The 26671-nt window shown below is 44.3% G+C and overlaps 1 protein-coding gene across 2 annotated transcripts in view; it reads right to left on the bottom strand.

The window, feature by feature from the left end:
* LOC121453403 (band 4.1-like protein 4A) overlaps positions 1–26671 on the bottom strand; it is a 198043-nt gene that overhangs the window by 48118 nt on the left and 123254 nt on the right. For both annotated transcript variants that reach the window (XM_041660152.1, XM_041660153.1), the window contains exons 10-13: positions 26163–26226; positions 15240–15331; positions 13287–13364; positions 8168–8289 (exon numbers count right to left, since the gene is read on the bottom strand). In XM_041660152.1, coding sequence (XP_041516086.1) covers positions 8168–8289; positions 13287–13364; positions 15240–15331; positions 26163–26226 — 356 coding nt within the window. The remainder of the gene's footprint in view (positions 1–8167; positions 8290–13286; positions 13365–15239; positions 15332–26162; positions 26227–26671) is intronic.

Here is a 26671-nt window from a genome sequence, read left to right as displayed (position 1 = left end):
TGAGGACAGAAGAAGGTCATCTGGTCCCTTAGACTGGAGTTATTCAGGGTTGTGAGCAACCATGTTGGGGCTGAGAACAGAACCTGGGTCCTCTGCAAGAGTAGCCAGTGCTCTTAACCACTGAGCCACCTCTCCAGTCCCACAAAGACACCATTTACAATTTGGGATGACAGTCTTCACAGATCCATGAGGCTTCTGAAGCAGCAACGATCGAGCACACAGTGGTGTTTCCCCTGAAGTCTTTTCTATCTTTTCTGTATTTGATCCTTCCAACTCTGAGCCAGGCAAGCCAGAGAACATAAGGGAACACTAGCACTTCAGGGAGAAGAAGGGTTCTAAATGTTTACACATCCCATCCCTCTGTTCTATAGCGAATGGGACCACAGCGGATGCTGTGAGGTCTTCTGCAGTCAGCGGGGATTATTTACAACCTTCGCCTCTCTCCCTGCTCCTTTTCCTTTACTTCGCCGGCCGCTGTGGGCTTTCCCAATGGAAGAGCTTGCATAACCAGGAGAGAGCAACCTAGATTCTCCTCAAGCATTCTTACAGTCCACACGAAGACAATGCCGAGACCCAGATTTGGACATTGTCTCAGTAGATTATCTAATTCTAATCTGTGGCACTGAAAAAGAAAAGCCAAATCACATTGTGTCCAAAACAAAGTTAGCACTGTGTTAATTTTTCTAGAAACTGTCTCTACATCCACCACGCAGCAGATTGTATTCAGAATGCTTTGTTCTAATGCCCTGGGAAACGAGCTAACACTAATTTCTTCCTTTTCCTGTCCTTGGCTGACTGGAGAAAATAGACACGAACGAGCATGCAATGCCCGACAGGTGTGAAGGCTATCATGTCCGCATCTCTTTCCAGTCTCCGTCTTCTCACTTTTTCCAGTCCCTTGCCCCAAGTGATCTCGATCCAGAGAGCCTCCAAGCTAAAGAAAGAACCAGTTACTCTTAGTGACCAGCTAATCACTTCACCTCCCCTGGTCTTGGTTCCTTACCTGCCATGCAAGGCACCTGCGCCACTTCCGCTCCTGCAAGGACTGTGCATGCTCAAGACCCTTCCTTCTCCAGTGTCAAGCCCGTGCTCCGTGAGGCACCATCTGGGCAAACACCCTAACGTCTCTAATGCGGCTACTGTGCACAGCACCGGAGCGCCTCACTCCAGCCTCTGAACACTCAGTTCTGCTCGTGTTGTAGAGGAACATTGTTAAGATTGTTACCTGAGGGGACTTGTGGATCCCTGAATCCAGAGTCCTGAGTCCTCCTTGCTCAATGACTGCCTCTCCTTTCTGAGCCCAAAGGGCTTTGTCCTTCTTTGTCCTCTCTCTTTCCATTGGTGTCTTGACACTGGGGACATTCCTGACACTTGAGTTTTCTAAGGTTGGTCTGGCATGTCTCGTCACTTGCTCTACGAATCACACTGTATACTTTCTAGAATACTAACATCAGAGTCCAGCTTAGAGCCATTCGAGACTATCTCTATTGGGGAAAAAAAAATGAATGTATCTTTGAAACCATTTTCCCATCATAATGCATTCCTGACAATTATCTACTAGGCTTTTTAAAATTACAACATGGGGGGGGGAAATCAAATAAAATAGATCTTCCCCCATTCTTGATTTGCTTAGAAACACTTCCCCTTTAAAGGTCGCTACCATTACTAGCGTGTAATACACCCTGCCTGCACGTGTATCTGTGCACATATACCCCACCCAGGATTTTTTCTATGTCTTTTTATACAATGGGAGCATGAGTCACTACCGGGGCCCCGGCTGCTTTCTTCCCTCCCCGTTTCTCGCTTACGCTCTAGTCTAGAGATCATTCTACACTTATTACAGCCATGTTTGCTCTGTGGCTCCCACTTTCTAACCTAAACACGCATGGTCACCACATCTTCTAAAGAACTGAGTGGGACACCATCTGGAGAGATCAAGAGTGGAACCAAGCACACAGAACGCCTAATAAACGTTACTTATTAACATTCTCTTCCCCTGATGGACCCTTGTGAGCCTGGCCTTTCATGGCAAGTATCCCAGGGCTGTGGAATCGCACAGATTTCTCTTGACAGATACATGGTACTGGTCACAGTGTCCATTCCCAGGGCACTTCCCAACTACCGGACAGATAGGTAGTTATGGTGTACCTACAACACAGCCTGCTCATATTAGACAGGTGAAGTTGGTGAGCTTACTAAGAATTCCTTGATCCAGAACCCCGGTATCCCTATGTTGTTTGTTTGTTCAACAATATCGTGGCCCCTCTCCGCAGCCTCTGTCTTCTCTTTGTTCTCTTTCTACTGTCTACTTGATGTGACATGCACCCAGTAGGCCTGGCAACTCACTTTCCACTTCAGTCACAGGAAATCCCGAGGGGAAGAGAACAATGCGCACTTGAAGGGGGGTAAAAGAGAAAGCAGAAAGGCAGTTGGCAGTAGGGAGTGTTTAATGAGAGCAAAGTTTCAGTGCTACAAGAGAAAACCATTCTAGAGAATTTCTCCAACACGGTGTTTGGTATTGCTGAACTTAGGAAGGTTATAAACTTAATAGTATGTGTTTTCTTACCATGATTCAAAGGAATCAGCTTGGACTAAAGGCTACTCTAGAAGGCAGGAAGCCAATAAGGAGGCTGAGGCCTAACCATGTTCAAGGTAGCACTCGGGAGGCCAAGGCAAGAAGATCATGAGGAAATGGCCACCCTGGAACCCTCTCACAAAACAAAGGGGAAAAGCTAAACAGAGCGTACAGAACGGCTCTCTTCCTTCATATTCTGTTAACACTGAATTTTGTTTGGTGACATGAAAGTCCCCCATTTCCTACTCTATCCCCATCCATCATACTTCAGTGGCCTCTCCTCACCCCCTCTCCACTGCCCACCATCCCATAACAGCCTTATTACCCTTTGTATGACAGCATCATATGCAAAATTCATACACTGATGGGTGGATTTCAGAAAAAAACTAAAGTGTACCAAGCCCCCACTAAAGCACAGTAAGATGTTCAACTTGATTGAAACACCATCTCCAGGGCAGTAACCCAGGAGGCAGAGTTAATATCCGCACCTGCCAGATGAAGAAACTGAGGCTCAAGGTGGTTCTGTGCTTTTAAAACACTACACATTTAATAATATGGACTTCTAAAGCCAAACTCAGATTTCCTGGGTCCGGCTTCCTATATTTCACTAGATCCACAATGCGTTGGGCTGATGATACACCTTGGATTGATGAATACCCTACTCACAGCTTCCTTTTTTCTCCGTCTCACCATAAAAGACCTGATGAACGTTCGTTATGCTGGGCTTCTGCTGATTCACATCGAACACTCTGCGCAGTTAGAGCAAGTGTCCCAATAAATGCCTCTTTCCTGACAGGCCTCTTCAGTAGCCCAGAGCAACACTGCAGTAGGTGAAACTGTTCCTCACTCCATCAATGCTTCCTGCATATCTACTGCCTTGACTGGGCCTACCTCAGGTCCAGACATGCCAATCAGCTACCCACAGGTAAATCATTTGCCGTGGTCCAGAGCTGTGGCAACATCTCTCCCTATAGTGGGTTGACCAACCTACTAAGAACAAAGTGTTCATGCCAAGGGTGATGGATGAGTGTTGGGAGGAAATGTGATTCTCCCAGGGGTCACTAAAGGAGGCCACTGGGAACCCCAAGACAGACAGGTGAAGGCATCTCGTGACCATGTAGGAAGTCAACCATCTGCCCTAACTCTTCCAACCAGGGATCCTAAGGAGGCAGTCTACAGACCAAATCTGTCGCTCAGATTTAGCACATACTTTTTCTAAATGAAATCAATTACTACTATCTTGAATTCTGAATGGCACACATAAATACCCAGGTTTTGTGCTTCCTACAATACTAGAAGAATCAGGACTAAATCATGAGTCTATTCTGCAGCCATGGCCGAGGTCTGCCCGCACACTCAGCCCAGCGATCCTCCCTCAAAAGTCTTTCTCTCATCCTTCTGGTCACGGTGTCCACGGCTCCTCCCACAGAGCCTGAAGACTAATGACATTGTCTTGCTTTAATGAATATTTGCCTACATGTATGTGTGTGTACCATGAGCATGCAGGTGGCCACAGAGACCGGAAGAGGGCATTGGGTCCCCTGCAAGTGGAATTATAGGTAGGTTATAAATTTCAGAGCGGGCACAGGAAACCAAAGCCCACTCCCTGGAAGAGCAGCAAGTACTCCTAACCGCCACCTTGCTTTTCTGTGATCCAGATGATACTGCACCTCCTGTGTCTCTCAGTGGCATGTTCCTAAGGAATCAAATGCCTCCCTGGGGAATCACAGCACTGCTGGCGGTGTTACTATTTCCTTTACAGCTAATTCTGGGCTGTACTTAAATATTCTGTCTTTACTGCCTACCTACAGCAGACGCTTCTCACAAGAACCCACCTTCCCGAGTTGCCAAGACCTTATCAGAGAAAGGGCTGTACAAATATGCATGTTTCCTGCCCGCCACCTCCCTTCCTCTTCACACACTGGGGCTCTAGCCGCAGAGGCAGCTCTGGTTTTTGGAATGCGCTGGCCGCCTGCCCTGGCACTGGGCTCACCTGGGTGGGGCAGCCGGCTGCGGGGTGTAGAATCTTGACTCTGGAATGCACTTCCTCACAGAGGTGCCAAGGCCTTTGCTTGGCAGATTCAAAACACAATGACCTTTAAGCTACCAGACGTTTGTTATTCCTGACTCGTGAGAGCTGGGGTGCAGGTTAATCGGAGCAAGCCATCTACTGAGATCAGACTGTTTTCTCTTCCAACGGAATAAAGGAGTGTCTTCTAAAGTAAAAAGTGCTGCATGTAACCTAGAGACACAAACTAGCAACAACCAGCTCCAGTCAATTACAAAAACATAGGAAACGAGAGGTGAGAATATATAGTTCCAAAAACTGTAGTGCTAACACTTTATTTGGTGATCTTATTAAAAGGATTCAGTCTATAAAAATAATAGTTGGCCTTATTAGAATAAAAAAATAACCTACTTCTTCTTTAAACTATAACTCCACTTCTGCCAAATACAGGGCAAATGCTAAGAACAAAAAACAAACAACAACAACAACAAAAATCCCATAGTCTCTATTTTAAAAATTTATCAAGCTTGTACTCAAGGTTACCACTGACAATTTATCAAGACCCTGTCCCAAAACAAAAACACAATTTTATTTTTATTGTTCTGTGTTTTAATTCTATGTAGATATTTGCATGTGGCCCTGGAGCTGGAGTTACAAGTGATCACGAGCCACCTGACATGGGTGCTGGAAACCACATTCGGGTCCTCTGGAAGAGCAGCAAGTTACTCTTACCTGCTAAGCCATCTCTCCAGTCTCCCAAAATAAAAACTGAAAACAAACAAACCTGGAGATATAGTTCAGTGGTAATGCATGTGGTGCTAGCTTCAATACTGCAAAAATAATCAGCCTCTGCCATTTTTATGATCAAAATTTTCAAATACTTTAAATAACTATAGCAAGGTTATTCATTAAGGTAATAATTTGTTTCTTTTAGCCAGTAAAATTTGGGCTTTTTTTCCCCCTTCTTCCAGTTCTAGGGATAAAATCCAGGGCCTGATATACTTTAAACTGCACTACATCCCCAGCCTAGTTTAAAAAGCAAGCCTTAATGAATGGGAACTGCTGCTTCTTCCTTGGGCTGTTAGCAATGACTGTGTCCTAGCAACAGAGACTTGAGTGAAGGACCCTGCTGGAGAAACCAGCATGGGAGGAGAGCACGGGCTGGGAGGTGGACTCTCTGGGCAGCCGGGACCTAGGAGCCCTTATTGTAGACCCCACAGTCTTGGTCTCTCTCAGTGCAGCTTTGCAAGGATGCCCCTCCTCCACAGGGCAGGAGGTGTGCAGAGGAAAGCTCACAGCGATCAAGGAGGGAGGACTAGAGGGCTCTCTTCACTTCAACTTAGGACCCCCCACCACCACTCCCCTTTCACAGGAGTGCGGCCACTGGAAAGCTACCCCTGCTGGGGGTGGGGGTGAACCCACATCTCCCTGCGTACGAGCAGCATTAATTAGACTCTGTGAGTTAAAAAAAAAAAAAAAAAAAAAAAAAAAAAAACACGAAAGGAGGACATGATGCTGTGTGATATTTTGATTGTATTCTGACAAAGCTCGCTTGGGAGTCAGAGGGCGGAGCTAGCCACTAGTTGACCACAGAGGTTTGGAGGACTGTAAGCAGAGAGGAGACAGGAAGTGTTAAGGTGGGGTAGAGAGAGGATCTCTCAGCCCTGATGGGCTGAGGAATGAGAGAGGTCGGAGGCTACTGATGGCTGCTCCCTGTTCTCTGATCTTTCAGGTTCTTACCCCAATATTAGACTCCTGATTTTTTTGTTGATAAAATTAATTAGTTTAACGCTTCAACATGATGATGGGAAGGAGGTAGTGTTTATTATTTTTCAGAAGTACAATAGAGTGGGAAGTTTGCTTATTAATCTTTAGCATGGGATGGTAGCCCAATGGGATTTCATATTGCTCACATAAAAAGATAGTACAGTATGCTGAAGTAAAACTTAAGACCAGCCGTTAGAAGACTAGAAGCGTATGCCTAAGACTCTGACTTAACTTAGTTACTATGTGATTGCAGAAGCACTCGGGGTGACCTTAGACTTACCTAAGTCTCCCTGGCTGCACTTTTTCAAACTAATTGTGAAGTGTGTGGGAAATGTCATGTACTAAGTTAGGAAGTGTCCGACACACCCAGCCCTTATTCTTGTGCCTCCCAAGGAAGGTGACATCCTGAGTTAGAAAGGTCCTTCTCAGGACACCCTGGGCCTTCCTCCTCTTCCTTGCATGTTGGATGCTTGTCAAAGCTTTAGCCCAGCGCCTCATATGACCATCTGAGTACAGAATACAGAGCTGGATTGCCTTTGCAGTCCCTCAGGTATGGCAGAAATAAGACAAACTCAGCTAAGATTCTACCTGCCTTACGAAGCATTGCTAAGCCCCAAGAGACCAGCTCACAGGGGATTCTAGGCTTCTGATTATTTGAAACTTTCCAGAGTCAAACTAAAAATTCTAGCATTAAAAACAAGGAGCCAGGGGGATGCCCAGAACACCAAAGCATCTATGTACAAGTATGAGGATCTGCGTTCAAAACCCCTGGTCCCAAGTAAACACAGCTGGGTGTGAGCATGTACCTGCAATCACAGTGTTCCTACAGTAACATGGGAGGCAGAGTCAGGATAGTCCCCATAAGTTCACAGATCTGCTCTCCTGGTATACACAGCCATGAAAAACCAAAAAGAGACCCTGTCTCAAACAAGATAGAAAGTGACACCCAACACCCAAGGTTAACCCAACCTCCACGTGTGCAGCGGCCTGTGTGCAAGCATGTTCACATACACAAATGTTAGCATGTACACACACATGTTCACATACACAGATGTTAGCGTGTACACACACATGTTCACATACACAGATGTTAGCATGTACACACACATGTTCACATATACAAATGTTAGCATGTACACACATATTCACATACACAGATGTTCACATACGCAAATGTTAGCATGTACACACACATGTTCACATACACAGATGTTAGCGCGTGCACACACATGTTCACATACACAAATGTTAGCATGTACACACATGTTCACATACACAGATGTTAGCATGTACACACATGTTCACATACACAGATGTTAGCATGTACACACACATCTTCACATACACAGATGTTAGCATGTACACAGATGTTAGCATGTACACACACATGTTCACATACACAGATGTTAGCATGTACACACACATCTTCACATACACAGATGTTAGCATGTACACAGATGTTAGCATGTACACACACATGTTCACATACACAGATGTTAGCATGTACACACACATGTTCACATACACAGATGTTAGCATGTACACACATGTTCACATACACAAATGTTAGCATGTACACACATGTTCACACACAGATGTTAGCATGTACACACATGTTTACATACACAGATGTTAGCATGTACACACATGTTCACATACACAGATGTTAGCATATACACACACATGTTCACTTGCACATCATGCACTCAAGATAAAATAAAAAGTTTACATTACTGTAGTCGCCACCTCGCATGTCTTATACACCAGCCTAAAAGAAACTGCTAGATCATTTGAACGCACTGGGGTTGACTACTTACCAGCTGGCTGTGTTTGCGCTACCCTCTTGGGGTAAGTCTTGCTTCGACTTCTCGCCACAGTCTGATTGGGCCGGGGAAGTTGGATAGAAAGATCTCGGCTCATTTGCAGAGCTGTCCTGCCACTGGAAAACGTGACACTTGGATTAGCAGGAGTAAAACCATATGGCCAGAGTTAAATGACAATCCGATCAGAGTACCTTGTAAACAAGACAGGGAAGAAAAGCACAGACACAGTGGAACATAGGTGTGCCGAGGTTCTTAACTGATGCCCGTGATCCTACTGACCAAGAAAGGAGCATTAACCTCAGGGAGGGGCTTATGTCAGATAAAAAGAAGAGCTTGCTGAGGGACCAGCAGGAAGGGAAGATTTATCAAAGGTTAGGTTTATGTTCAAGGCAGGACAGGCTAGAAATCAAGGTTGCTGATGGCCTTGAGGCACACAGCTAAACACTGGAAAAGTCATGGTGGGTTAGCTATGCAACGGTAGTAATTCTGCTAGCCTGTCCTGGGCTGTGCTCACTCAGCAAGCCGTAAGGCACCCCTGCAACAGAGCAGTGTGATTTTGTTTCTGAGCCCTGGCACAATCGGTCATTTATTATATCCCCTCACTTAACAAACCATGTGTCTGGAAAGAGAGAAAACAGACCTAGAAGCCTACACACGGGGCTTCCTTCCCTAGAGATCATGGGAGGAGGATGTGGAGTCTCAGCTTCCTTCCCTAGGCTGGCATACTGGTTTAAATCTCCCTCCCTCCCTCCCTCCCTCCCTCCCTCTCTCTCTCTCTCTCTCACACACACACACACACACACACACACACACACACACATTTTATATATTGAAGGTTTGGCTCCTGTCAGTAGCCAAAATGAGAGGTGACTAGGTTGTGAAGTTAATAATTTCAGCAATGGGTTAAGCCATTGGTCAGTTTATAGCCCAATAGACTGCTAGAAGGCGGGGCCTATTTGGAGGAAGTAGGTCATTGAGGTGTGCCTTCCAAGTGAATATGTACAACATATGTGGACTGAGACCTGTCTGTCTCCTCTCTCCCTTCTTCCTGACCCTCACCCTCTTTAGCAAGCATGAGATCATCAGTCTCTCCTACCACACACTTCCACTGCCATGAGGTTCTGCCTCACCAGGGACCCAATACAATAGACCCAGCTAACCTTCAGCTGAAGTCTCTGAAACTGTAAACCAAAATACACCTGTCCTCTAGCTTAGAGGCCTCTATGAGCAGAGGCTCTTTTTCTGAAAAGCTTCAAAAAATCCCATGAACAGACAAGATTCCATTATTATATATGGTTCAGAGCATGAAGATCAGGTCTACCTTCTCCAGACTTTCTCCAACATCAAAAAGGCTTGGATAGTGTGTACCTCACTTCACAGAGGATGAAACATTCGTCATAAAAACATAACTAAATGTGCAGACCTCTGGGACATTTTATAATGAAATTTTACTTTATTATTCAATTTTTCTTCATGATTCCTCTCTCAGGAACCAAGTAATAAGAAAATAATTTTGCAAGATTAATAAGACTAAGGTCTAGAAATATCAACTAATCTACTACAGGCTACACAAGATCCAGGCCTAGAACGGTTCAGACTCTCCACCTGGTCAGTACAGAGCAGACTGTAGACAAGCAGGAACATAACACTTCATTGTTTAATTTGAAATTCCAAGCCTTGAGGAAAACTCAGATCTGCCTTTTCCTAGCCATGTGGTCTCTGAGGCTTTTTTGTTTGTTTCTTTTTAGAGATCTCTGCAGCCCCCATTCATCCTTGCTATTACAGTGCACCCCTTCTTACAATATGCTTTTTCTCTCTGGTGTCAAATAATGGGCATTAAGTACAAGAGTCCCCACTTCCATGCCCGTTCACACCCTGGCACGAGCAGCGTCTCTACTCTGGTTGGCAAAGCCACCGTACTTGAGCATCACAGTGAAGGAGAGGGAAATAACAGGGAAAGTTGCTTGGCTTCAGTTAGAAGATTTGCTGCTTACGGGTCCTTAGCTTAATGACTTCCCCAGGGGAGGGCTCCGGTTTCTCTCCTATAATTGAGGACATGATACCTCTTTGGTGGGCCGCTGTGCAGATCAAATCAGCAGTGCTTGGGAAAGCACCTGACACCAAGGAGGAGACCCTGAGAACTGGGTCTCCTCCATGCTTCATGAAATTCGAGCGCTCCTATGGTTCAATCCTACAGAGAGGATGCCTGTGTCTCAGTACTCCTACAAAGTTCGAGCAACTCATTCTTTCAAGGAGCTTAACAACAGTTAAGAGGGAAGGCTAATTTTCAAGGGACTCTAATAAGGAAATATCAATATGTAACAAAATACTTAATCAAAGATTTAATCAGTCTCCATTTCAGATCTCGGGTCTCTCAAAATAAAAACAAGAGAATCAAAACTTCAGACTTCAGTTCAGCCTTCTTCCCAATTTAATTTTGAAATATGATTATCACACATCATTTAAAATCTTTGATTTTTCTCCCCTTCTTAAACCATAACTAGTTTCCCTAAAAGATGCAAGAATCACCCTGGCATTCTGCGAGCCTTAAGACAGAAAAGAGAAAGACTAGAAAGCTGTATTCCTCTCCTTACACACACAGCACAAGAGTCCCTGCAAACCACACACACCCATGCACGCACTCATGCATGCATGCACACATATACAGGCATAAACACACAATCACACAATGCACAAATACACAATTGTGTACACATGCACACACACGCGCGCACACACACACAAGCACACACACTCATATATACATACACACATAAACACACAATCATACATGTACAAATACACAATCGTGCATGTGCGTGCGCGCCCACACATACGCATGCACACATACATGCACACACACACATACACATGCACACGCACACACACACATATCCACATCCACACACTGCAGCCTGGGACACAGCTCCTTTGCCGCCTTATCTCACATCCTGCAGGAGGTGATGATTACTGTGCGCCAGAACTATTTCATTTTGGGGTATCTCTAGATTACTTTAACAAAGAGACAAGCATGTGATCCTGGTTAAAAGAATGTTAGCTTACCAACTCTTATCACCAAACAGTCTACATTAGTGACCATGCAGCAATCAGAGACCTGTCCTGCCTGACCTCTGACCAGACAGATGAAATACCTCTCTCCCACTAGTGGCATGAAGTTAGTGCTCCTTACACACAAACAGAAATAGATTTGTGTTTCATTAAGATTTGCCAGGCAGTTAACATTAGTCATGAAATCAGGGCAGATTTAGCAGAACGTCCAATTCTGCAAAGGTTACCTTTAATTGCTTTCTTGGAAAAAAAAGTATTTAATATGCAAAATCCAGTAAGAATAATTTCTAATAATAATTCCCAGTAGCCACAGTATTTGCATTTCAATAAACTTGAGAAATCAGGTATGGTTATATTTGCAGAAGCCAACTAATTCCAGCATATGTTAAACAGCATGATTATAATTTTAATCATCTAAACACTAAGAAAACAGATGTCTTCCCATTAGCTGCAGACCGTTGACAAGGAGACAGATTCAAGCATTTTCTCTCTAGCCTTGGCAATACCATGATTAGGAAACAGCACAAACACTGGTGCTGCCTGTTCTTCTCAGTGTAAAAGTTATACTATCTTCTTAAATATTTCATAATTCTATTCTCGTCTAAGGAAGAACTCTGAAAACCTGAAGGCTAAATATTTACACACTGAAAGAAAACCTTCACACAAAATCAAAAGCACCTAGAATAAATAACACTTTTCTTCTTGTCATCAAATGAGCAAACGCTCTGCTAGATACCTATTCACTGGAAACACTGGGTATCTGCTGTTGGTCACCCTTAATGATTGACTCTTGTCTTAGATTTAAGACTTCCAAGTGGGTCACTAAAAGAGAGGAATTAAAACCTGGCTGCAGGCATGACTTTTTCAATCTCTTATGCAAGCGGTTCATCCAGTGATGTCCCTAGTCAGCTGACGGAGTAGTCTCCCATCTCCTCGGCAGCATTTCTGCACCCTGCTTGGCTTCACTAAGCCTGGAAACCTGCTTCTCTGCCTAAGAAATACTGCATCTCTTGGACAGCAGAGTGGTTTGGGCTGTGGCCCTAACAGCATTCCTGAAACATCACAGCTCTCCACTGAACAGAAGGAACTGAAACAAGACAAATGTTTCTTCAGAATGCAGCACTCACTCCCACTTTTAAAGCAAGTGTTAAAGAAAGAGTTAGGCACCTGGCTGCACGACTGTCAAGTTTTCTCTCCACAGGCTGAGTCTGTCTCATAGTCAAGAGCACAGGCCATGGAGTCATGGGTCCCACGGCACTGCTTCCTAGCTAGGCTATGTGCAAAGTCCCTTGGCATCCCTAAGCCTCAGTTTCTTCAACGTTGATAACATTACAGATGACTGTGGTGGTTAACTGAAGTAATAGAGAGATGGCTCAGAGGTTAAGAGCACTGGCTGTTCTTCCAGAGGTCCTGAGTTCAATTCCCAGCAACCACATGGTGACTCACAACCATCTATAATAAAATCTGGTACCCCTTCATTTGTAATAAAATCTGGTACCCTCTTCTGGTGTGCCAGCAGAACACTGTATACATAGTAAATAAATAAATCTTAAAAAAAAAGAAAGTATTAAAACAATAAAGACCAAATGCTCAACAAATTGATACAGAGTAAGCATTACTATAAGCAGGTTTATGCATATGTAAATTATATATGTAGAAGCATGTTTGATGTAGAATATTAATTGTTCAATATGGGATCAACCGAATATTCTAACATCACAACCAGTCAGTTATATTCCAGAATATCTGCTTTGTTCCATAATCACAGAACATAATTGGAAATAACTGATAATTACAGCAAAATGAAATCCTGAATATAACAAATTCTACTGTGCTCTAAAAGCCCATAACTTTACATAGCTAATGGAGAGGCTAGATGCATTTACAACTGGAAAGCCATTTCTGTCAAAAAAGATTTATTTACAGTAAACTGGCATGGCTGGCAGCGGCGGGTGGGGGGACCCACATATGTGTAGGTAACTGAATTAATACCTTATCAACACGCTCAAGTCCCAAGATGTGGGGGAGGGGAGACGCCACTTACCTGGGCCGATGCTTAGAACTTAGGGACCCAAATTTGCTGAGTTTTCTTGACAGTGAATTCGACTCTGTTTCTGGCATTCTAAGTTAATTTTGAAAAGAAAACCAAAGACTTTTAAATACAAATATTTATATAACATTTGAGCACAGAGCTATACAAAAAACTATTTAGTAGAGATAGCTAAAATATTTTACTTATTCTGCATACTAGGAGGAAATAACAGTCAGCTATTATTTTAAAGATGTATTTTTACGTGAGTGCAGGTGCTCATGGAGGCCAGAAGAGGGTGTCACATACCCTGGATATGGAGTTAAAGATGGTTGTGAGCTGCCTGACATGAGTTCTGGGAACTGAACTTGGGCTCTCTGCTAGGACAGCAGACTCACTGAACAACTGAACCATCTGTCCAGCCCAATCACCATACCCAGTTACTTTAAGTTAAGCCTGAACTCCGACTTCCTCATATTTCTGAAATTCTCTAGGAAACGGTAATGGTGGCTCACATATTCATCCTTATGTCATGTCATCCTGGGAATTTGTCACCATTCTGATTTATTCGTATGAAGGTTGAATGGCAGCCAATCACATCACACGTAGTGCTGGTTCACTCTTTATATACAATATGTTCCAGCATTTCCCATTTCAGGGTACTTCCAACAGACAACACCATGAAGAGATCATGGGCCCAGTGTCACTGGCTGTGGGGAAAGTTTTGGCCGTCTGGGTCACCTCTTTCCCCTAATAGACCAGCAAAAACTGTACTAAGGGTTCTTCTTTTCTTTTGAGACTAGGCTTCACTATGTAGCCCTGGCTGGCCTGGAACTTGCTACATAGATCAGATTGGCCTGTAACTCATGGAGATCTGCTTGCCTCTGCCTCCCATTCTGGGATTAAAGGCAGCGTGTACCTGACAGGATTAACAGTCATTTTGTAATACCCAATATAAACAGTATGGGAATAAAGGGAAGAATTCAATCTCGAGTCAATAAACAATGTATAAACAGTTTTGTTGTTTTGTTTTGATCTTTACAACAAAAAGACATGAAACAATAAAGTGTACCTACAGAGCTGAGTGCAATAGCACATGCCTGTCCCAGCACATGGGAGGCGGAGGCAGGAGGATTACTCAGCTCCACTGAGATACCTTACAGGCACTTTAACTGCTGTTATGTTCACAGAGAAACACCAAATTTCCACCCCATCACATAGCTGCTAGGTAATTCTGAGCTTTTTCCACAAAGCTTTTAACAGTTATCCCTGAATTGTTCTTACAGCGTGAGCAAAGAATATCAGTCTGAACATAAGTACATATGTAGATTACCACACGTGTGTGTATATATATATGTGCATATCAATCTGAACATAAGTACATATGCAGATGTACCACACATGTGTGTATATATGTGCATACCAATCTGAACATAAGTACATATGTAGATGTACCACACATGTGTGTATATATGTGCATACCAATCTGAACATAAGTACATATGTAGATGTACCACACATGTGTGTATATATGTGCATATCAATCTGAACATAAGTACATATGTAGATGTACCACACATGTGTGTATATATGTGCATATCTATCTGAACATAAGTACATATGTAGATATACCACACATGTGTATATATGTGCATATCAATCTGAACATAAGTACATATGTAGATGTACCACACATGTGTGTATATATGTGCATATCAATCTGAACATAAGTACATATGTAGATATACCACACATGTGTATATATGTGCATATCAATCTGAACATAAGTACATATGTAGATATACCACACATATGTGTATATATATGCATATCAATCTGAACATAAGTACATATGTAGATATACCACACATATGTGTATATATATATGCATACCAATACTTGTCATGAACATGGAAGGGCACCTTCATTTACTGTACCGGGGACAAAGCACTCACTCTACTGACATACCTAAAAAATGTATGATGCTCCACACTGCACTTCCAGAGGTGTTTGCAGGCAGTTTTGCTTCGAGCTTCGAAGAAGAACGAGGTTTCGTTACACTGCGAGAGACGGGGAGAGAACACCGGTTACTGGCTGTGACGTTCTCCGGAGGGCAGCCCTCCTCAAGGGAGCAGAAATCCGGAAGAGCAGAGGCTAACACCTAAAGAAAAGCTATTTTTGGAAGGTTGCAGTAAAAATTACTTTCCACTGTCTACAATTATGAAACATAACTTCCATTTAAATCTCAGTGCAGTCACCTTTATTAACTCCTTCTATGCCGTCTCATGACTATGGATCATCCAGGCAATGGAACGGGAATCCTGCAAGTCTGTTCATTGTAAGTGAACACTGTATACAGCAAACTCTGATTGCGGAATTCACTCCTAACAAAGACAGGGATGCCCATACGTACAGTCCTTAACCCTACTGCTTTCAGAGACGGAGAAATCATACTTAGATCCTGTCTGGAGCATCTCAGGAGAAGCAGTGAGGGGGCTGCCTCCACTACACTGAACTATTAGGTGCATAAAATTAAGTTCTATGGTAGATGCAGTATGCATGCAATAGGCAAACGAAAATCTGATGGCCATTTTAACCTAGTGGTTATCTGATATATAAGAAACTAAGAACCCATTAAGGTAACTCTGTTGTATGTGTGTGAAATATTATTTTCAATGACCAAATAGAAAGCAAAACAGAATAAGCATGAGAAGCTCTATGAAGTTATACATTGATAATTTAGCTTCAAATTTCAAAATCAAATACTAGCCTTAAACGCAGCAATTATTGTGGAATGAGTTTCCTGTGAACTCATAAACACAATGTTGGCAGTGCGCAGGAGTAACTGGGATATCTGTCCACCATTTAACACGAACACATGAAGTTCCTCCCAAGCCCAACCAGAATAACACTGCCTAACTTAGGAATGTGTTTGTAAAATGTGGGATAGAGCAGAAGAATGGCCACACGTTCACGCTGCAGCAAAACCAGCCCACTACCAAGATCTTACAAGGTAAAGGAGGAAACGTAGGGAGATTCTCAGGGATTCAGTCTAGGTGTTACTGTGAGTAGACAGCAAGCGGGAAGAACTGGAGATAATGACAGTAAGGCCCAGTCAACTTATTAAAATGAAACGTCCACAGAATGCCAAACGGGCCAGTAAGCACAGAGGAGCCCCAAGCGAAAGAGAGGGCACATCTCCTGGAGCAGTACTGTCTCCTGAGAATGCCTAAGATGGTCAGAAGAGAGGGCAGGGGTTAAAGGGGAATCACAGGACAACGCTCGCTCGTGAGGTGGGTCAAAGTGAGCAGGAGACAAGGGTGTCAGCCAGGCTGGGGAGAGAGAGCACATGTCTCAAAGGCCACAGAAAGGCCAGGGGGCTCCAAGGGCAGTTTCTGTTTTCCGTAGTGAGACTATCTGGGGACCTTTGTGTGAGACGTAGGACTCTAACAAGAGACGAGGGAGAAGTTCCGTGACTTCAGAACCCCTTTTTCCTGATAGCGAAAGAAACTGAGGCTGGAGAGGAGCGGAGACAGGCAGGGTAAGAAAGCTCAGGCTCCCGCGAGGACACAGGAGTGCCAAGAGGGCAAGCTCTCTCCTTCCAGGTTTCTTCTCAAAAGCACAGGCACCCAAGATGGATTCGCAGTAACAATTTGATCCTCCCTCACTACCACTGTCCTGACTTCCCCTCTCCAGACCTGGCCACCATTGGATTATCCTCACTACAATGCCCAGGTCACATTTCAAAGTTTGCCTGTGAGTGTGTCCTGCAGGGGTAAGTCACTAAGGAACCGCGAATGCCGGGGCAGGCGGCCTCTCCCTACGCCACACGGGGACAAGGCCATCTCCTGTGCTTCTCAACAAGGGGAGCCCAGATGTGACAATGCGCACTGGGCCTCGTCATGGATGCCAAACAGGAGCTGAAGCCGGTCTCTAGCACACTCACATCTTAGCAGAAACATCCGTCAAGAAGATATATAAGTACCTGAGTCAAATTCTCAAAAATGTTGATTACATAGAACCTGTATTTCCATAAGCACAGAGGAAATTTAAAATTATCCAGTCTTTAAACTCCATTTCCTCCTCATTTCAAAATTTCCTCAGATTGTTTTCCACTTCATCCTCCACATGTCTGTATTATTTTGCTTTTCTTATTGAAAGCCAGTTAAGAAGTATCTAATTTTTTTCCCAGTTCTCACTCCCTCCCCTCCTCCCACTCCCCCCAACTACCCCAGAGTATCTAGTTCTTAATATGTATTTTAATCTATCATCACTTAATGAAAGATAAAAGTTACTTCAAATCCACCTGGAACTTGGGTTTTCTCGAGTTTTCTTGGGCACAGACAGAGGGGCAGGGGAGTCTCCCACAGGCCTCCTAATTACCCCTGCCATGAACGAACGCAAGTATGAACTCATTCCCCGTGTGCAGAAGGCTTCAGAGAAGCTGCCTGTTTTCTGTGGCGTTACTGACAGCGTGAGTCAAATAGCAAAGGAAGATTAATGCTAAGCCGGGAGCCAGGTACTCTTGAGGAAACTCTGTGGACTTCTGTCATGTGCTGCTGGCACCAAGGAGCTGACAGAGCACTTGGGGACCATTTGGAAACAGACGTGGCCACGCACACATTTCCATTCAGCCCACGGGGCAGCTTATCTGAAGACTGAGAGCTATCCTGACTAAGAGCTAAAATCCCCTGCCCAGCATCCAAAGTGTGCTGCGTTACTCAGACACCTTCAGAGCTTCGGTCATTCACGTGGCAAGCCATGCTACTGTCTGGATCCGTCCTTTTTGGCTGATGAGTTAACTAAGCTTATGTCGTTTGTATCTAAGACAGAATGTGGACAACACTGTCCCTTGGGTCTCTAAGGAGACTCAATGGAGCAAACCCTTGATTGCATTATTGGAACCCAGAAGCTGTATTATTATCCGCAAATGCCCAGCTGGGCACCTTTCCTCTTCTTGGTCTCTCTGCTCATCTTTGCTGCTGTCTCTCTTTGAGAGCCTAAAGTGGGGGAGGGAGGGGAATATTTGCTTCTGTTCCTTGCTATCACTCTTGACTGGATCATGGCCGTGGTTTACAATGCCAAGGCACGGCTGGGCTGCTTAAGGCATCTTGGGCCACTCCATTTCCCGGGTCTCTCAAGTCTGTGCTCTTGACACAAGAGCCTGTGTTACAGAGTCCTGTGTTCAACCAGCTTCTCCTTGTTTCTATGGAGACAGTCACAGGTGGGGATCCCGCCTTTCCTCAGTCCCCTGGAATTATAGGAATGAGCACATTCACAATTCTACAAAGACTTCCAACATCCAAGGTCACCAGATGTAACTCAAGATGTATGGGGGAGGGGGGACAATGAGATCGTGGGGAAAGGCAGAGGACCTGACATCAATCCCTGGGACCCACATGATGGAAGGAGAGAACAGACCCCCACAAGCTGTCCTCTGACCTCCACATGTGTCCCCCTAGTACATACACAAACACTCACAGATAGATACACTGCACGGGCCACTGGCAAGCAAAAGAGATTCTAAAGATGGTAAGATAAAGCCATTCTGCAAATACGGAGGCCTGTGGCAGAGGCACTTCCTACCCAGGCCTCGCTGGAGAACCAGGAGAGGCTCGAGAGAAATGTAACATTTGAAATCTATAGGTATTTTTGCATTCAATCTAAACAGGAGTTTGCACTCTTAAACTTACTTTAGCATGAAGAGAGAAACGAAAAGAAGAAGAACCATGACAACAATCTACTGAAATAACTTCCTTCTCAGCTGCTCAGAAAGCAAAGGCAAGCAGTGAAATTAGAAAACAGACCTGCTCTTCAGACGGAAACTCACACTAGAGACACAGAATGTTAAGTAGATGCGGGAATTCATCTTTCCAATGGCGAGACTGGCTGGGTGCTGTTTGAAGCGCTGAATTATGCTGGCGTACCCGAGACGCTGGGTCTCTCTCAACGGCTTTATCATCTTTCATTACTCTTTCCTCAAGTTCAAACCTGATTTTTTAAAATGCCGCTTTTGTTATTACTTGAAAAGGGGAGTTGGAAAGAAATGTTAAAACCCTGAGTAGACCTCAGCTTGTTCTCCCAAGATAAGCTTCCATAACAACCCCCCTAAAAGGGCAATTCTCACAATGCTAGTGCCTTAAGGTATTTACATACAGAAGTCTATGGGATGCCAAGTAAGTGTGGGGCATGCTGGGTAATCACACAGTTTAATGTGGTTATGTGCACTGTCAATGTCCACTAGGCAAGGTACTGGGGTGTTTACCTAGTTAATTTAGACAAAGAACTGTCTGTGTCTTAAGAAAATATATTTTACGTACCCCAGTATCAAAAAATACAAATACAAATGCTCCTCTATACACATGCAGCATGTATCGTATGCGCGTAAGCTCACGTCAGCTCAAACACTTTTGAGATGTACAGCATAGCTTTGTTTGGTTTGGGTGTTTGTTGTTATTTGGTTTTTGGACTCACTATGTCACCCTGGTTGACATTTCTGCACAAAGAACTAAACCAAGGGCTGGGGAGGCAGCTGGGTGGGCAACATGCTTGCCACACAGGACGAGGGCCTGGGAACTGTTACTAGGAAACAGCTTAACAGCACGGCTGTGTTGTTGGCATGAAGGTACAGGAATCTGGGAAAATGTTCTGAGCTTCTAAAGGATCAATTCCTTTATTACATTTAATGGTAATTGACAGTCTTCACTCTAAAATTTTCAACCCTTTTGAAAAAAATGGCTTAATCTATTTTAATCATGAAGAACGTTGGTAAACGAATTAAAAGATGAGGCAGAGGCAGAACCGTTGTCTTACAGATGTAGCCTTCCCTGCAGCCTGGCCCAGGCTACCCAAAGGCAAGAGTGGCTGGTACAAGGTGATCTCATAGGGGTTACAGCAGGGGCCCAATTGAGAAGCACAGACCGGGTGCTCATCTGCGAGCAATGGGCTAGGCACTTTCAGTCTCCCAAGGCTTCTACAGGTAGATATTCTCTATCCCCCTCCCATCTGTCCCCACCTCCATTCCCCGCTGGTGAGGAACACAAGTGAGACAATAACAGCGAACTCTGCAAAGTTAGCTGTGCGTGGGAGCCTTGAGCTTACATGTTACCCAGCAGTTCATTCTGAGGTCAGAAAACTCAAAACAAAAACGCTACATGGCATCAGGGTCCAAATATTACTGAGGGCCACACTTCATAATCTATATTTCAGGTACTTTCATACCGTGGATAGAAATGCAGAATTGTCTACCTCTCAGCTGGGGGGAACATACGGAAATGTCAAACAAAAACCCACATACGCGCTTACCCTTCGGCTGAGCAAGCCTACTCCAAAGAACAGATGACACACATCCAAACCCCAAACACACAGATGGACAGTTACGGAGGGAAGGAACACAGAGTATTTCAAAGCTACCTAAACATTGGGCACAAACAGTGGGCTGTACACACTGTGGGACTCGCACCCACCGGAATCTGTAAGAATGAGGGGAAAAGTGAAGCTCAGTACAGGAGAGCCCATGAAGCACACACAAGGCCCTGGACTCCACCCCAGCACCACAAAAGAAAAACAAAAGAAAAGAACTAGAAAGTTCCTGATGAACTGATACAGAGTTATTCCTGGATGAAAAATAAGGAGAAACATACAAATACTTTTGTACCATGCTACCTTCTAGTTAAGAAAGAATAATCCAAGGGCATCTGTGCACACACTCTATCACACACATGCTTTTCTTTAAACAAACAAACAAACCAACCATGGGAAAAAGGACCTAGAAAGCAGTGAAATTCAATAGCTTCAAGGAAGGTAAGAAACAACTTAAAAGAGTTCGGGAATTTGTGATGTGCCTCCGTGGGTATCTTTCTGTAGTTTCAACCTTTAGAAGAATGTTAGTTTTCTGCATATTTAAAACATAGACTTAAACAAGCAGGAATGTAAGGCAGAGGGAACCATAACTGGAAATAAATAAACCTAATTAGATTTTGAGGGTATATACAACCACAGCAGTGAAGAAGGAAGAAAGGAATGAAGGGGGAGGGGAGGAGCCAAGTAAACTGTGAACAGAAGACAGTATAGGTCCTTGGTCCACACTTGTTGGTAAAGAACTGTAACTTCAGTGTTTTGAACAAAGCAACTCTGAAACTATTTGATATGTACTTTAGGATTAAGCAAATGACTAAATGTGTAGCTACTGGAAACAAAGGTTCTCGTGGCCAAAGAAAGGACATAAAACATGGAATGAGAAAGGCAAGAGAGAGAGGCCTGGATGAAGCAAACTCATAATCTCTACACTATATATGAACGTGCACACACTTAAATGCACGTGTACAATTGTAACTTTGCACTTCATATAGGTGTGTTTTGGGCAGTGTTTGTGTATCTACATGCAAAGATTCTCTACTTCTGTCCACTGAAAGGCTTGGAAAAGTCACTGAGGAGTAATAATCACCTTCTAGCCAAGAACTGGACCATCGCCCACTGCTAGGAACCAGCGACCTTTAGAGATGTGGCAGATACTGAGCTAGGGACAAAACAAACACAAGATGGATCTAAACATCAGAGTACACTAAAGGAAAACAGTACCACAATGACGATGGGACAAGGATGATGGAAACAGGTCCGAAAAGCACGGAGGTCAGGCTGGGGGACAAGGATGATAGGAACAGATCCGAGGAGCAGGGAAGTCGGGCTGGGGTACTTCTTCTATTCAGAGCTAGGAATTCTTAACCATCAAAATCTCTAGGTACTGGACTATATCAAAAATCATTGAGGGGGAAAAGGTTAATAAGTCTATGTAAAAAACAGATGAATAAATGAAAGGGAGAGAGGGCAGGGCTCCTGCCTACAGTGGAATACAGGGGTCTGAAGATAAATGTGAAGGGGAATGGGAGAACTAAAGAACCAACATTTCCCATTATCGTAAAAGCCTAGATTGGGTAAAAGTGCCGAGTGAATGCTACATACACAGGAAAATCCCGACAAGGAAAGAAGTGCTTGTGCTGGTTTACTGTGTCTACCTGTAGGCTACTTACTGTCTAGCTTGGGGGATGGGTACCCACAATAGGAATTAGACAATGAAGAAATTAGGAGATATCACAGCCAGCAGCTCAGACTTCAGAGACAAAGGTCACCATGTTCCTCCAGCGGTGACACCACGAGACAGACACCACCTCACCACTGTGACTACAGAGCCGGGAATGCATGATACACTCTAACCACAACCCACCAGAAAAGCATGAAAGGAAGACTCAACTACAGTAGGGTACGGTTGTGTTTTAAACATCCGGGTCATAAAAGACAAAGGAATGCTAGAAAAATACTCCAGACTGAAGGGCGCTAGCTGCTTTGACTTGGCGGAGACATAGAGCATGGGGGATATTATCAGGTCATGCAACAAGATAAGAGGATTTACAGCAATTTGGCAGCAGTGATGTTTCATGTGCAAGGACCCCCATATTATGTAAACCAACCTGCTGGGTTGACCAACAGTGACCAACCACTCCTGGCCACCATCACTTCCTGTGGACACTCCCAAAGCTCTCCCAGGTTCTGCCAGTAGGTCTAATTATTCCCAGCTGCGTTGCCAGGAACCTTTCGGCCTCGCATCCTGTGACACTAAGCTTAGCTGAGTTTAGTATCATGATGCATCGTACACGCAAGTACTCCCGATATCGTTTACAAATATGCTTCCTACAGGCCAGGACCCAGGCTTGGTGTTGGGGCTTGCACCCTCCCACTGGGGAAAGCTAGAGATGGTTTAGCATTGCTTTGAGTTCAGCTCTCAGCGGCCATGTTGGACGGCTCACACCTTCTGTAAGTCCAGCTCCATGGAGATCCAGTGCCCTCTTCTGCATCTCACCAACAGCTGCACTCAAGTGTGCACATACACACATACAACCATACACAAACACAGGCATTCAAAATAAAACACACAGAAAGAAAGCATACCAGTGGGAGCTGGCACACTCCTTTAATCCCAGCACTCAGGAGGCAAATGCAGGTCAATCTCTGAGAGTTTGAGACCAGCTTGGCCTACAAAGTGAGTTCCAGGACAGGCTGGTACAAAGAGAAACCTTGCCTTGAAAAAGCGTACATTTGCAACGCAATAATAAGAAACAGTAAAACACATGAAAATAGAACTTACAAAACTCGAAGCAGGCACCTACATACAAATATAACAAGAAGGCAAATCTTCATGATATAATATTAAGTACAAAGGCACACACATGCTGAGCATGGTGTCTTGTCTGTCATTCCCGCACTTCAGAAGTAGAGGCAAGAAGACTCATGATCCCAAGACCAAATGGCCGACAGAGTAAGACTCTATCTCAAAATCAACTAAAAATAAAAAGATGTACACAACCTTACAGAGATAATATCTCTATGTATGCACATATAAACACATAATACATTTACACTAATGAGGCCAAAAAATCAATACACAGTCATACCAAACTGTTAATAATAATTATCTCTAAACTCTAAGGTAATGGGAAATGCTGATTTTCTTCCTTGCATTCTACTTTCCATACCGTCTACCATTTGTTATGTGAAACCTTTATTCAGAGTTTATATTTCCTGTGAGGTGCAATTTAAGCCACAGTGCACTTTGAAGCGTACACCATGCATGAAAGTATCTCTGAACTTGGCCTCAAAGCACCCAGCACACACGCGGAGTTAAGTCTCTTTAACCAGACCAGTCGACCAGAAAATCAGCAGACTAAGCATTTCAGCCATTTCTCAAGCTGAATGAGATTACTGTTCCAGGTGATGGGTTTTAAGGGGCATTTTAATTCAATCTGTGATTACAGTTAGGCCTCTGTAATAATCAACTTAATTCTACCATTATGCAAATCACCGCTTCACAGAGAGGAACCCTGATGGAGAAAGGGGGGGGGGGCACCTGCAAGCAAGAACACTCAGGAAATAGAATGTTTTGGTTAAATTAATGTACCTATTTAATAACAAATTTAGGACGAGGCGTGGTGTTGAACACCTGAGATCCCATCAATTGGAAAGAAGAGGTGGACAATCAGGACTTCCAGGTTATAGCCAGCCTAGGCTATAAAAAGGAAAGGATCTGCAGTCACTGACCAGCTTCGGCACCTAATTTAAAGGTCACTTATAACTGCAGGCGGTCAGGACCCAGGACAGTGGGAATGGGACACTCAGGCTCCTCCCAACATCCACTCTATCTCAGAGCTGGGAAGAGTCCCGGGCTGAGCAGAATGCCTAGGAACCAGCTGCTATCTGGAGATGGTGCCACAGAGACTGCCACTGGGGAGTGATGCAATGTCGTCAACAGTGCTGCCCTTAGCTGAAAGTTCAGGGTACTGGCGACCTTGCCATTTCCTCTCCTGAGACAAGAGAAGAAACAGTAAAGCTCTGTGGTGATAACACAGGCAGAGCTGGAGAGAGAGAAGAAAGGGAACTCACAGAAGGAATCTAGGCCTAGGGGAAGGGTGTCCTAAACAACAGGGACACTTCCATGGGGTCCTAGCACCGTGCCAGCCCCCCTGCCAAGCGTCATTTTTAACGCATTTAGTAGATGGGATTCTTTGCATTAAATCACGTGAACCCGGTGGCAAGACAGGTAGAAAATTGCAAAATCTGACTAGCTAGCTTTTCTACTTCTCAAATCTACTCATACCTTAGTGCATGTTTTAAGACTGACATATCTAATTAGGAATTAAAAAACAAAATTAATTTCCATCCCCCGCCAAAAAAAAATAACTATACAATTAAGAGCTTCCATGTGCTTTGGGAGCACCACTGTCTGAGAAGTTGAGACTCTCTCATTCTCACAAGTTCAAATTCACCTCGAAACCCGATTTCAATTTTATTAATAATAACAGCACTTTTTTTTCTTCCTAGAGGAAGAACAGACAGCATCAGAGTTTGTGTCTTTGAACATCTCAAAAATCAGTTCATTAGCCACTTCACAGATGTCACAGAGGACTCTCTAAACAGGAGACCCTCTGCTAAAAACCATGTTCCCAACCTGTGGGGATGCTACGCTGTGCCGACATCTCCTCAAGTGGCCACAGAAGCACTGGTTTGTACCTAAAATCTTTCTAGCACCAAAAGAAAAAAAAAATGGTCAACTCAAAACTTGCTGTGGTAGCACACTCCTGTAACCCCAGCACTTGGGAGGCTGAGGCAGGAGGACTGTGGTGAGTTCAAGTCTATGCTGGGATACACAGCAAGTAAGAGGCCAAATAAGAAAACATACCAAGATCCTGTCTTAAAAAGACTTATGAAGAGTCAAAGAAGCCAGTTCACTTCCACACTGGGCTTCACTGTGTGTGAAGAGAACAGGAGACAGAGGAATGGGTTCCTCCTATAGCTCTATCCTGCACGGGCTGCACTAGCAGCACAAAAGGCAGCCTGACCTTCACAGGCAGATCAAAAGGGATCCTTCTCACCCTTGCCATCTTTGACCAGCTTCTCAAAGCTGCCTGTGAAGGCATGAAAGCTCAGCCAGGCACAGACACACTGCCAGGATGCCTCGCCCTCGACTCCCCATCTCCCTTGAAAGCAGAATTCCCACACCCAGTTAGTGTGTCGTCCTCAGCAGGTTAAGAACAGATGTGTGGTACTCAGCGGGTTGTTTTGTTTACTCTGGAGCAAAACAAAGATGCACTTCTGCAGTTCCACACAGTCCACACCTCTGAGATTAAATGAGTCCCACCTTCGCAGGCAGGACGGAAACGACATTTTCCCCATCCCCATTTCCCTTTCTCGTCCGCGAGAAATTTGTGTGTGACATGGTTAGCCTGGTTCCACATGGCCGCAGCTAAGGAAAGGGTGGTAACTTCACGATGCCTTTTAAGTTACGAATGAGCAGGCGAGACCTGCTCTTCACAGGAGAGCCACGTGCCCACGAAAACTTACATCTTTCCCCAAGACTCTGAGTTCAAACTGGGTCTCCTTGAAGTGCACCTTTGTAATCCGGGGCCTGAAAAACAAAGCAGACAGCACTGGGGTTGTTGTTTTCAGAACTCTTTCAGAATTCAGAAGGGTATCCAGCAGGAAAAGATTGAGTAATGCAGGCTCTTTTATGTACTGTTGAGGACACTGCAGAACATCCCTGCATGTCCTCTGCTCTGGACATCATCCCTATGCTTCTCCAAAAGTACACAACCAAGCTTGGAATCCCCATTCACTGAGGGTACCAGTTCCCCAATCCCTCCATTCCTTCCCCAGTTAGAGCTAAAACTCCAATAAGTTCTGGATCCATGGGCCACCAGCACACATGAGGATGGCTGGGAAATCCTACTATAGAGCTTCCATGGACAAGAGAGTCCAGAACAACCACAAATGAAACTACCTTGAAGATACATACATTCACAACCACTTCCATCCAGTTACCTGCTCACTACTGAGACCCATTGGCACACAAG

The sequence above is a fragment of the Microtus oregoni genome, unplaced genomic scaffold, assembly GCF_018167655.1.
Source record: "Microtus oregoni isolate MIOR12 unplaced genomic scaffold, Mior012 000011F_ref0000422, whole genome shotgun sequence".
Lineage (NCBI taxonomy): Eukaryota > Metazoa > Chordata > Mammalia > Rodentia > Cricetidae > Microtus > Microtus oregoni.
The sequence above is the reverse complement of the archived record's forward strand: the minus strand, read 5'-3'. Positions and strand labels throughout refer to the sequence as shown.